This window comes from Salmo salar, chromosome ssa20 (assembly GCF_905237065.1).
Source record: "Salmo salar chromosome ssa20, Ssal_v3.1, whole genome shotgun sequence".
Taxonomy (NCBI): domain Eukaryota; kingdom Metazoa; phylum Chordata; class Actinopteri; order Salmoniformes; family Salmonidae; genus Salmo; species Salmo salar.
Window position 1 is genome coordinate 20,177,024 of NC_059461.1, and position 12,337 is coordinate 20,189,360.

Below are 12,337 nucleotides of genomic sequence, written 5' to 3' on the forward strand. Positions count from 1 at the left end.
ATATGACACCTGTTACCTTTTTCTGTCAGTGTGGTTCCATCCATCCTGGGCTTATTGATGTGGCCTGGACTCTGCCCAGAGCTCTGCTGGACTGTATTGCACACCACACCACTACTAATTAATATAGAGAACTATTGATTTATTTGAATTTATGGGTCTGGTTTTACTATTGTTTCACCCCCCCCTACCCCAAAAAAAGCAATGCCCTGTGACTATTCAGAATGGGTTATAAGTCATGCAGTTAAGTTGTTTGCGTCATTAATCTTCCTCCAACAAGCCCATAATAACCAGCAGTGAGATGAAGGGTACTGTGGGTGCAGACGGAGGTGAGGAAGAACATGGTTTGTTTGAAAATAGTTTGTTTGATAGTGAAAAATATCGCTGATTTGCTCTCAAAACACATTTAGTGAAAGGGAAAGGGGTTTCTTTGTCCTGAAAACTTCAGAAATCTTTGCATATTTTAATCAATTTCACAGTCCTCGTTAATTCATCTTTCTCCACATTTTGAAAATCAACTCCCATGTGTCTAAAAAGAAACTTTTGAACTTCAAACAAACCTCATGAATAATCTGTCTATTTATATTGGACTTCTCTGATTGTTAGATGGATGGAGGCATGTAGGAATGAAATCTCCAAAGAACAGTATTGTATTGATCAGACATGCAGTCCGTTTCTGTCTGGTTTTGGTTGTACTGTAGTGAGCTATGTTAGGAATGATGCTTTGTTTATGTTGTGTGTGATTTAGTGTGAATCGTTTCAGAAAAGTGTGTCAGGGGTTTGATAACGAGTTGATGATTAGGTGATTATGCCCTCGAAGCCGGTGTTTGGAGGATATATTGGCACGGGTGTTGTTCGGCCCGAGACGAAGTCGAGATCTGGCAAACTGTGCCAATATATCCTCCGAACACTGGCTTCGAGGGCATTATCACTTTTGTACAATGGGTTACCAACCAATTCAAATAATGATTGACATATTAAAAAAATAAAAATTATGTTAAAACATTATTTTGATGAATTTATTCATACTGTTTCATCCTTCCACGAGATATAGTCCCGACACAAATCTAGGGTTGCTTCCCAAGTCGGCTGGTTGTACATTCTATCGGTTAGGTTGCCAGAGACGCGACCCAGTCGTGAAGTATTTTTATTCTGTATCTATGGACGCGACCCAGTCGTTAGTTAATGTTCCATTCTTATCCCCTTTCTTGCTAGCTAGCCAACTTGGGCTAACACAGTCACGTCAAACAGTGCAGCCAGAATAACAGAAAAGTAGCTGCATTTTCATTTGTTTATGCTATTTCCTAGTGACATTAACATAACAATGAGCTAGCTAGTGATGCGGGATTTCGCCTGGTATAGAAAATGGGCCCTCTCGCCAGGACACTGTTCAGAGAACCTAGCCATCTACATAGCTAACACGATCCCTTCAAATGCTGGAAAGACAGCAAACTAGCTGCATTTCATTTAGTTAGACCTGTTTTTCTATTGTCATTTCTTTGTATATATCCATAAAACTTATGCTGATTCATGATTTTGAGAAAAGCTGCCTGCCTGTCTGTCTGTCTCATCCCGGCACATTCATTACTATGGGACAGCTGGAGATCAAATTTCAATATTGAAACAATGTTGCAAATGTTGGAGAGACAGACAGCAAGGTTTATACAAATCTCTGCTGTTGAAAACCAAACGCTCATCTAAAAGAAAGGGGAGATTATGTCTAGATGCTTTTTTTACAGTGGAGATGAAGTTTATATGTTGCCTGGTTGGGCTGATGAGACAGTGGATTGCGCAGTGAGATGGAACAGTAACTAGCCAGTTCAACGTCATAGCCTTAGCCGGTGGTAACTTGTGAAACAGACACCGGCTGGAACGCGGTTTTAACCAATCAGCATCCAGGATTAGACCCACCCGTTCTATAATTAAGCAATAAGGCACGAAGAGGTGTGGTACAGTATATGGCCAATATACCACGGCTAAGGGCTGTTCTTAGAATGACACAAAGCGGAGTGGCTGGATACATCCCTTAGCAGTGGTATATTGGCCATATTCCACAAACCTCCAAGGTGCCTTATTGGTATTATAAACTGGTTACCAACATAATTAGAGCTGTAAAAAGAAATGTTTTGTCATACCCATGGTATACGGTCTGATATACCACGACTGTCAGCCAATCAGCATTCAGGACTCGAACCACCCAGTTTATAATGTGTTATAGACTCATGTTATATGTAGGTGTGAGTATTGTGCTGTATGGTGTTGCCCTACATTGAGGTCAGACGTCAAGGAGGGTGTGTAAATCATGCTAGACTAGGCGATTGCCCCCTCAGTAACCCACTGGCTGGTTCTGTTTGTGTTCCAGGGCGGAGGAGGTCGGTGTGATCATGATGAACCTTGAGAAGGCAAACCAGGTGAGTGAAAAATGCCGTCCTGTTGGCAGCCCTCTGAATAAGATGCTTCTTCGTTAAGATAATCACTCCTGTAATCAAGCCTCCTGTTTAATTAGACACCCTGCATCCTGCAGCCCCCTTGCCTCTCCCTATCCTGCCTCCCCCTCCCTGAGCCCCTGTGATTAGAGGCGGTAAACCCTGGGCCCCGTCTGTGGGTGCTCCACGGCACCACTGCAACACTCAGTGGTAGGACAGGAGAGACTGCCAAGCGCGATTGATGCCGGAGTGCCGTGCGCTGGGGCTCGTACCTACCTCATTGCCTTAATTGCTTCCTTTCCTTCCTAGTGATTTCTCTTCTCTCTCTGTTTTCTCTTTCCTCTCTCTCTCTCTCTCTCTCTCTCTCTCTCTCTCTCTCTCTCTCTCTCTCTCTCTCTCTCTCTCTCTCTCTCTGTCATTCTCTCTCTTGAACCTTCTCTTTCTCCTTCTCTCTCTCTTTCTCTCCGCCAGCAGCTCTTAGTTAAATTTTCTCAAAATGAATCATTAATTAGCAGCCCGAGTGTGACGGAGCAGGTAAACAGGCTGGGAAGAAAGTACACTGACTAAACAGTCCTCTCAGGAATATCGAGTGGCACTCTTCTGCCGGTGGTCCTCCTCTATTTATTTAGTTTCTGAAGGTCTGTCCTCAGATTGATCTGTCTGTGCTCTTCAGGACCAGTTCATCTATATATCCGCTGAGTGACTGACAGGTTGGTTGTGTCAGTGTTCTGTTGTGTGAGTTGTAATGCTGTGATGTTTGGTTGTAGAAAGCAGAAATGGCCCAGAGGGAGGTGGAGAGGCTAAAGGAACAGCTGGCCAGTCCCCGGAGTGCCACCCCAGGGAGCTGCCATCCACCAGAGGGCACTAGTGGGGTGAGATGAGACCACATCCTCTTCTGTTCAGATCAATGTGTTCCTCAATCCCCCCCCCCTCAAATTCATTGAAGCGTCACATCATGGATCTTTTAAGTGTGGGAATTCTGGATGGTATAATGTTTGCCTTTTTCAAAAGGAATTCTCACCTTCCATTTATTTACCAGTCAGTGTCTTTGACTCTTTTTGACTCTGTTTCCTGTCTTTCTTTCTTCCACTTAGGAGAGGGGTGATGTGTCGCCATCCAAGCTGGAGGCTAAGCTGATGGCTAAAGACCGAGAGATCCTCAGGCTACTGGAGAACGTACAGAGACTACAGTTCGCACTACAGGAAGTCCAAAACATCTCAGCCAATCAGATCATAGAGCTGGAAAGCCAGCTGGCCTATAAGACAGAAGCTATTGAGGTAAGTCCTACTGCACACACTCAAATGGCAAGAGGTATGGACCCACCTTCTTGTCAGTGGAGTTTGCTGATATATGCTTCCTCTCTTTGACTTTCAGAGATTAGAAGCTAAACTGCAATCCCAGTTGGACTATGAAGAGATTAAAACGGAACTCCGGTGAGACAAACACCCATTGTGCTTGAGAAGAGACTACTAATCGTATTACAATATCTTATATATAGAAACACAATATAACATTCTTGCTGTTGTTTTTTCCTCTTGTAGTATCTTGAAGGTAATGAAGTTGGCCTCAACGAATGGTAACTCGTCCCAGGTGAGATATATATTGAAGTTCGGCTTTCTATTGCCTTGTTCATAGCCCAGCATTAAACAAAATAGTTTGCTTCTTAACGAAACAGACCTTTGGTTTCCTCTTAATGTTCCACAGCTGTCAGGGAAGAAAAAGTATAGCAGTGCCATTGAATGCCTCAGTGAGCGTCATACATTGTAAGGATATCTACAGCCACTATAATTGATTAATCGAAATTGAACAGCCTGTGTGTGTGTGTGTGTGTGTGTGTGTGTGTGTGTGTGTGTGTGTGTGTGTGTGTGTGTGTGTGTGTGTGTGTGTGTGTCACCAGGACACTGCAGAGGCTTTTTTGCGGGACAAAGAGGCCTTTCTTCCCTCTCCCAAGTACCTGATGGATAAGGCCAGAATCTTACACAACAATGGTGAGGCAACAGTATCTATGCCTATGACATCTAATTGTAGTTCTTGAAAGCTGTTTGTAGTGTAGTGTGTTGGCCTTATGCAGCTGTAAACCCCAGTGGCTGTGAAAGTGCTGCTAATCTGAGTGTGACTCTGTGTCTGCAGATGAGGACCGATCGGAGGAGTCAGGCAGGGAGTCAGGCAGGGAGTGGGGCAGGCCCTCAGGGTCCTTCTCCTCTGTCTCCCAGGTGGATGAGCGTACCTCTGCCAGCCCTGGTCCCCCCACAATGGACGTCTCCTCCTCTAGCCACGACCTCCCCCGCCCCTTCTCTGTGTCCCCCTGCTCAAGGGACAGGCTGTCTGCGGACCACGTCGTCCACAAGCAGCTCCTCTCCTCCCCACTCTTCAAGAAGGAATCCGGCAGCCCCCTCATGGCCTTCCCCACCGCCCTGTATGCAGCCAAAGCCACCCTAATGTCAGCCAATCAGGGACCTGCAGGGGCCGGCGGCATCGAGGCCGGCCTGCCCAGTGACCAATCGGAGAGCGGGAGCTCCACTGCGGGTGATGACGACCAGTTGGAGACAGCAGAGATTGCCTTCCAGGTCAAAGAGCAGCTGCTGAAGCACAACATTGGCCAGCGTGTGTTTGGTCACTACGTGCTGGGCCTATCACAGGGCTCGGTCAGTGAGATCCTGGCCCGGCCCAAGCCCTGGAGGAAGCTGACAGTGAAAGGCAAGGAGCCCTTCATCAAGATGAAACAGTTCCTGTCTGACGATCAGAACATCCTGGCCCTCAGGACCATCCAGGTCCGACAGAGAGGTGAGTGGACTGGACAGTTGTCACTCCAGCAGAATACTGCTGGCTTGCCTCTGAAACTCAGTAGGGTCGGTCCTGGGCGGTCCCTGGATGGGAGACCAGATGCTGCTGGAAGTGGTGTTGGAGGACCAGTAAGGGGCAGTCTTTCCTCTGGTCTAAGGTGATCCCAATGCCCCAGGGCAGTGAAGGGGACATTGCCCTGTGTAGGGTGCCGTCTTTCGGATGGAACGTTAAACGGGTGTCCTGACTCTCTGTGGTCATTAAAAATCCGATGCCACTCATGTAAAGAGTAGGGGTGTTAACTCCTCATGGCTAAATTCCCAACCTGGCCCCATTCCACCATGGCCACCTAATCATCCCCCTAATTCCTAATTGGCATATATCACCTCTCCACCTCTCCACAAAAATGGTTGCCATGCATCACCCAAGTGGATGCTACACATTGGTGGTGGATGAGGTGAGTTTCCTCCTATTATGTAAAGTGCTCTGAGTAAAATGAAATAATATCAGGCATTCATTTACTGTACATGCATTTAATGTGCTAAAGCAGAAGGTTGTGTATTGCGGGAGCAGTATTTTTATTTGAGGATTTTAATAGTGCTGTGGGACACAGCAGAGTTGGCCACTCTGTCTCTCTGATGAGTTTTGAAAGGTTGGTGGTTCAGTTTCTGGACCTCTGCATTTAAATTGTTTCATCTCCCTGGGCTGCACTTTTAACTTCTTCATTTGCATTTTACATTTTAGTCATTTAGCAGAGACTCTTACCCAGAGCGACTTTAGTGCATTCATCTTCAGATAGCTAGGTGAGACAACCACATATCACAGTCATAGTAAGTACATTTTACCACTAAAGTAGCTATCACCAAAGTCAGAGCTAGTAAGGCGGAAAAAAAAGTTAAATGCGAGTGTTAGTTCTCTGAGGGGGGAGGGGGGGGGGGGACTATGGGACTATTTAAGATACTCTGCTGTCCTAGCTTCAGGGGGAGGCTGGTTCCACCATTGGGGTGCCAGGACAGAGAAGAGCTTGGACTGGACTAGGCAGAAGCTTCCCTCCCATAGGGATGTGAGGGCCAAGAGAACAGAGGTGGCTTCCTCTCCCATGTTTCTTGCGTTACTTTTAAACTTTGTTTTCTTCCCAGATTTCAGAGCTTTTGAAAGTTGAGCTTGCCGTATACCGCAACCTCAGACGCCAACATCTCAAAGGCAGCCATTGATCTTCCAGTCGAAAGCAAAGCCTTGGAACTGCTCTCTGATCAGCCATCCCACTCACTCGCTATCTCCCCCCTCCTTTTCTCTCCCTCTCTGTTACCCCCTCTGTGGTAGGGAGCATCACTCCTCGCATCCGAACTCCTGAAACTGGGTCAGACGACGCCATCAAAAATATCTTGGAGCAGGCCAAGAAGGAGATCCAGTCCCAGAGAGGAGGTGGGTCTGGAACAGGTTATGCTCTTTATTCAACTGTGCTAGGTCAGGTGACATTTTAGATTATCATTATTTTGGTTTGTACATTTTGAGAGCAATTTTCACTGATGGCAGTTGATGTTTTTGAAGTTGGTGTGGAGTGTGTATTTGTAGAGTTCTCTGTAATGGTTTGTGTGTGTTTGTGTGTGCGTGCACGATCTGCAGGTGACATTAAATCGTCCCTGGGCAGCCCCTCCGGCTTGAGCAGTAATGGGGCGGGCGGCAGCTCAGACGACACCATCAAAAACATCCTGGAGCAGGCCAGGAGGGAGATGCAGGCACAGCAGCAGGCCCTGATGGAGATGGATGTCTGTGGCAGGGCCTCGTCCACGAGCGCTGGGCCCCAGGTGGAGCGCCTGGGGCTCCCTGAGCCTTACAAGGTCCTGCCTTTACCCACCTTCATCAAACAGGAGGAGGGGGGCACGGTGACCGTGTGCATGGCCAACCCCATCAGCAGCCCCCAAACCCCCCTCAGTGTCCTCTCCCCTGCCGCCTTTGTCCAGAACATCATCCGTAAAGTCAAGTCGGAGATTGGTGAGGCGGGGACTTACTTCGACCAGCACTGGTCCGTGGAGCGGGGGCCCATAGGCATGGTGGGCGGCGTAGGGGGCGGCAGCTCTCGGCCCTTTACCTCAGTGTCTCCCTCCCTGTCCTCCTCCTCGTCCTCGGGCCCCTCGGCCCTGCCCCGGCCCTGGCCCCGGCTGGAGAACGGAGAGTGTCTGCCCAACAGTGAGGAGGCGTCCGCAGCCGAGGAGGACACTGGCTCGGGGATGGTACGGTCTGTGGAGGTGAAGGTGGAGTCAGACGTGTCAGTGAGTGGGGAGTCACCCGGCCCTGGCCGTGGCCTGTCCTATTACCCATCATACCTCCCCCGCACCCTGAAGCCCACCGTGCCACCGCTGACGCCGGAGCAGTATGAGATGTACATGTACCGTGAGGTGGACACCATCGAACTCACCCGGCAGGTCAAAGAGAAGCTGGCCAAGAACGGCATCTGTCAGAGGATCTTTGGTGAAAAGGTGTGTGTTCACTTCACTCCATGCTTCCTCTAAAAAGGTTGACATATTTTGGATAACTTAATGTGTCTCAATAAGTAATTTGTGAGGCCTCTTTCTGAGCAAAAAATGATTAAGATGTATCATGTGAATATGAAACTGATTTTGAGCATGTGTAATCAAAGCTTGCTCTTCAATTATTATAGATTATGTGCTTCTGCCCTCTAGTGGTTGTAGATATGCACTTAAAAATGGGCCGTTAGTGAAGCTGATGTGCCAGTCAGCATTTTGTCATGTCTCCAATAAATACCAAAGAGGTACTGAAATTGTTCATTCCTAAATTGTTGCATTTGCTCAGTAGGAATAACTTGATGTTTATCCTGTGTATCCTCTCCCCAGGTGCTGGGTCTGTCTCAGGGCAGTGTGAGTGACATGCTGTCTCGGCCCAAACCCTGGAGCAAGCTGACCCAGAAAGGCAGGGAACCCTTCATCCGCATGCAGCTGTGGCTGCTGGACCAGCTGGGCCAAGCACTCACCCAGCTTCCCAGCCAAAGCCTCTCTCAAGGTGGGCCACTACACATCACACACTGCAGCTTGGGCCTATTTATTTTATACAAGTAATACTTTGTATACAATAAGTATACGAGGGTCTTTCCTAGCTAATCAGTTGAATAGAGAAGGTCTCTGTGCTTCTTTATCTGTTGCTCTGACTGATGATTTCACCCTCTGATGTTTTGTGACTACCGCCCATAGATAAAAGCCCAGTGACGGCCCAGTCGTCGCCCTCCCCTCCCCCCAGCCCAGAGGAGAGCCACCCCAGCCCATTGGTGGAGCCCGTCAGCCTTACCCTGGAGAGCAGCAAGGAGAACCAGCAGCCTGATGGCCTGGGCCTGATGCCCCCCCACCCAGAAGGAGGGAAATCCACCCCCAGCCTGCTGTCCCTCCACCAGCCCCACACCCCCCTGGGCATCCAGGAACTGGTGGCAATGTCCCCAGAGCTGGACACATATGCCATCACCAAGAAGGTCAAGGAGGTGCTAACAGACAACAACCTAGGTGAGCGTAAGTTGTTGTCTCTGGATATGGCTTTTAGGAATGAGTGTGGGATTTATGTTGTGGTGAGTAAATGTTATGTGTTGTGGTTTTCTCTGACCACCTGATTAGGAAAAACCCTGTGTCTTTGTTATGTCAGGTGTCCACTAGGCCAGCGGACCTACTTTATGTGTGCTCTGGTTGGAATACAGTATGTGTGTGTTGATCGGTGTCCCGCTAGCGGGACAACTTCCTGTGAAACTGGAGGGCGCGCAATTCAAATAAATAATCATAAATATTATGGATTTTAAACATTTAGGTAAATGTAAGTGTCTTATATCAGCTGAAAGCTTAAATTCTTGTTAATCTAACTGCACTGTCGGATTTACAGTAGCTATTACAGTGAAAACATGCCATGAGATTGTTTGAGGACGGCACCCCACATCAAAACCCCATATCAAAATATACATATAACGATTAAATATTCACTTACTTTTTGAAAATCTTCCTCTGATTTGTCATCCAAAGGGTCCCAGCTATAACATGTAGTGTCGTTTTGTTAGATAAAATTCTTCTTTATATCCCAAAAAGTCAGTTTAGTTGGCGCCATCAATTTAGGTAATCCACTCGTTCAAAAAGGAATCCGAAAATCTACCCCTAAACTTTGTTTCAACAAGTCAAAATACGTTTCTATTTACTCCTCAGATATCCTAAAATGTACTCAAACTATTGTATTTTTTTCAGAAAGAAGTATGTTTAATAGGAAACCGATTTTAGCAGGTGCGTAATGTCTTCATGGCGCGCACGAACACGAATTTCCAAGACTGTGTCCCTCTACTAAAACTGTAATTTCTTATTCGTTTTTGAAGTTACAAGCCTGAAACCTTGAACATAGACTGCTGACACCCTGTCGAAGCCATAGGAATTGCATCCAGGGAGCTAATTTTCAATATGACCTTTCTCTTGCATTTCTAAGAGGATGGTCTCTCTCAACAAAAACAAATCTGGTTGTTTTTTCTTTGGATTCTCTCCTACCATATCTATTGTGTTATATTCTCCTACATTATTTAAACATTTCTACGAACTTCAAAGTGTTTTCTTTCCAATGGTACCAATTATATGCATATCCTGGCTTCAGGGCCTGAGCTACGGCAGTTTACTTTGGGCACGTCATTCAGGCAGGAAGTGGAGAAAAAAGGTGCCTAGCCCTAAGATTAAACCTTCGTTTGTGTGCTCTAGGCCAGCGGCTGTTTGGGGAGAGTATACTGGGCCTCACCCAGGGCTCAGTATCAGACCTGCTCTCTAGGCCCAAGCCCTGGCACAAACTCAGCCTCAAAGGCAGGGAGCCTTTCGTCCGCATGCAACTGTGGCTCAACGACCCGCACAACGTGGACAAGCTGAGGGACATGAAGAAGATGGAGAAGAAAGGTTGGTCTATTTACAGCATGTTATCTGCAAATGATGCTCTGTTATCAGGGTTTGCATGTTAGCAGTATGTGTATTTGCATTTACCCAGTCATACAGTAGAGCACTGTGTGTGTAACCGATGTGAAATGGCTAGTTAGTTAGCGGTGTTGCGCGCTAGTAGCATTTCAATCGGTGACGTCACTCGCTCTGAGACTTGAAGTAGGGTTTCCCCTTGCGTCGCAAGGGCCGCGGCTTTTGTGGCGCGATGGGTAACGATGCTTCGTGGGGTGTCAGTTGTTGATGTGTGCAAGGGTCCCTGGTTCGAGCCCGGGTTGGGGCGAAGAGAGGGACGGAACCTACACTGTTACATGTGGATATACCAATAGATGTGCATTCAGAAAGTGTTCAGACCCCTTCCCCTTTTCCACATTTTGTTATGTTACAGCCTTATTCTAAAATGGATGACATTATTTTTTCCCCTCATCAATCTACACACAATACCCCATAATGACAAAGCGAAAACAGGTTTTTTGATGGTATTCAGAACCTTTGCTATGAGACTCAAAATTGAGCTCAGGTGCATCCTGTTTCCATTGATCATCCTTGAGTGTGTGCCTTTCCTGATTTGGAAAGGCACACACCTGTCTATAGTTGGTACCACAGTTGTTAGTGCATGTCAGAGCAAAAACCAAGCCATGAGGTCAAAGGAATTGTCCGTAGAGCTCTGAGACAGGATTGTGTCGAGGCACAGATCTGGGGAAGGGTACCAAAACATTTCTGCAGCATTGAAGGTTCACAAGAACACAGTGACCTCCATCATTCTTAAATGGAAGAAGTTTGGAACCACCAAGACTTTTCCTAGAGCTGGCTGCCCGGCCAAACTAAGCAATCGGGGGAGAAGGGCCTTGGTCAGGGAGGTGATCAAGAACCCGATGGTCACTCTGACAGAGGTCCAGAGTTCCTCTGTGGCAATGGGAGAACATTCCAGAAGGACAACCATCTCTGCAGCACTCCACCAATCAGGCCTTTATGGTAGAGTGGCCAGATGGAAGCCACTCCTCAATAAAAGGCACATGACAGCCTGCTTGGACTTTGCCAAAAGGCACCTAAAGGACTCTCAGACCATGATAAACAAGATTCTCTGGTCTGATGAAACCAAGATTGGACTCTTTGGCCTGAATGCCAAGCTTCACGTCTGGCAGAAACCTGGCACCATGGCTACGGTGAAGCATGGTGGTGGCAGCATCATGCTGTGGGGATGTTTTTCAGAGGCAGGGACTGGGAGACTAGTCCGGACTGAGGGAAAGATGAAAGGAGCAAAGTACAGAGAGATCCTTGATGAAAACCTGCTCCAGAGCGCTCAGGACCTCAGACTGGGGCCAAGGTTCAACTTCCAACAGGACAACGACCCTAAGCACAAAGCCAAGACAATGCCGGAGTGGCTTCTGGACAAGTCTCTGAATGTCCTTGAGTGTCCCAGCCAGAGCCCGGACCTGAACCCGATCGAATATCTCTTGAGAGACCTGAAAATAGCTGTGCAGCGACGTTCCCCATCCAACCTGACAGAGCTTGAGTGGATCTGCAGAGAAGAACGGGAGAAAATCCCCAACTACAGGTGTGCCAAGCTTGTAGCATAATACCCAAGAAGACTCACTGCCAAAGGTGCTTCAACAAAGTACTTAGTAAAGGGTCTGATTACTTATGTAAATGTTATATTTCCATTATTTATTTTATACATTTATACGATTTAATATATTTTAGAATAAGGCTGTAACCTAACAAAATGTGGAAAAAGTCAAGGGGTCTGAGTACTTTCCGAATGCACAGTATGTACCGCAGCTATACAGTGTGATGGATTGATTAGTTTATTCCATGCTTTGTCATTGAATTTTATACATCTCTCTGTGTTGTCCTCACAGCCTACCTGAAGAGGCGGTATGGGCTGCTGAGTACCGGCTCAGACAGTGACTCTCCCAGTGCCCGCTCTGAGTGTGTGAGCCCAGCTCTGGCCTCAATAGACCTGTGTCCCTACAGTCAGGTGAAAAAGCCCAGGGTGGTGCTGGGGGCTGAGGAGAAGGAGGCTCTGAGGAAGGCCTACCTCCTGGAGCCATACCCCTCCCAGCACACCATTGAGATGCTGGCCTGCCAGCTCAACCTCAAAACCAATACCGTCATCAACTGGTTCCACAACTACAGGTCAGACATGGCATCAGATCCCGACCCCTAGAGGGACTAGAA

General features: G+C 47.4%; 1 protein-coding gene across 3 annotated transcripts in view; it reads left to right on the forward strand.

Moving 5' to 3' along the window:
- The window catches only part of LOC106579952 (homeobox protein cut-like 2), a 121,937-nt gene that overhangs the window by 107,708 nt on the left and 1,892 nt on the right, over window positions 1-12,337 (forward strand). For all 3 annotated transcript variants that reach the window (XM_014160399.2, XM_014160400.2, XM_045703043.1), the window contains exons 9-21: window positions 2,360-2,408; window positions 3,191-3,295; window positions 3,518-3,700; window positions 3,798-3,856; window positions 3,965-4,013; window positions 4,321-4,411; window positions 4,554-5,207; window positions 6,528-6,629; window positions 6,831-7,684; window positions 8,060-8,225; window positions 8,414-8,716; window positions 9,932-10,120; window positions 12,019-12,295. In XM_014160399.2, coding sequence (XP_014015874.1) covers window positions 2,360-2,408; window positions 3,191-3,295; window positions 3,518-3,700; window positions 3,798-3,856; window positions 3,965-4,013; window positions 4,321-4,411; window positions 4,554-5,207; window positions 6,528-6,629; window positions 6,831-7,684; window positions 8,060-8,225; window positions 8,414-8,716; window positions 9,932-10,120; window positions 12,019-12,295 — 3,081 coding nt within the window. The remainder of the gene's footprint in view (window positions 1-2,359; window positions 2,409-3,190; window positions 3,296-3,517; window positions 3,701-3,797; window positions 3,857-3,964; window positions 4,014-4,320; window positions 4,412-4,553; window positions 5,208-6,527; window positions 6,630-6,830; window positions 7,685-8,059; window positions 8,226-8,413; window positions 8,717-9,931; window positions 10,121-12,018; window positions 12,296-12,337) is intronic.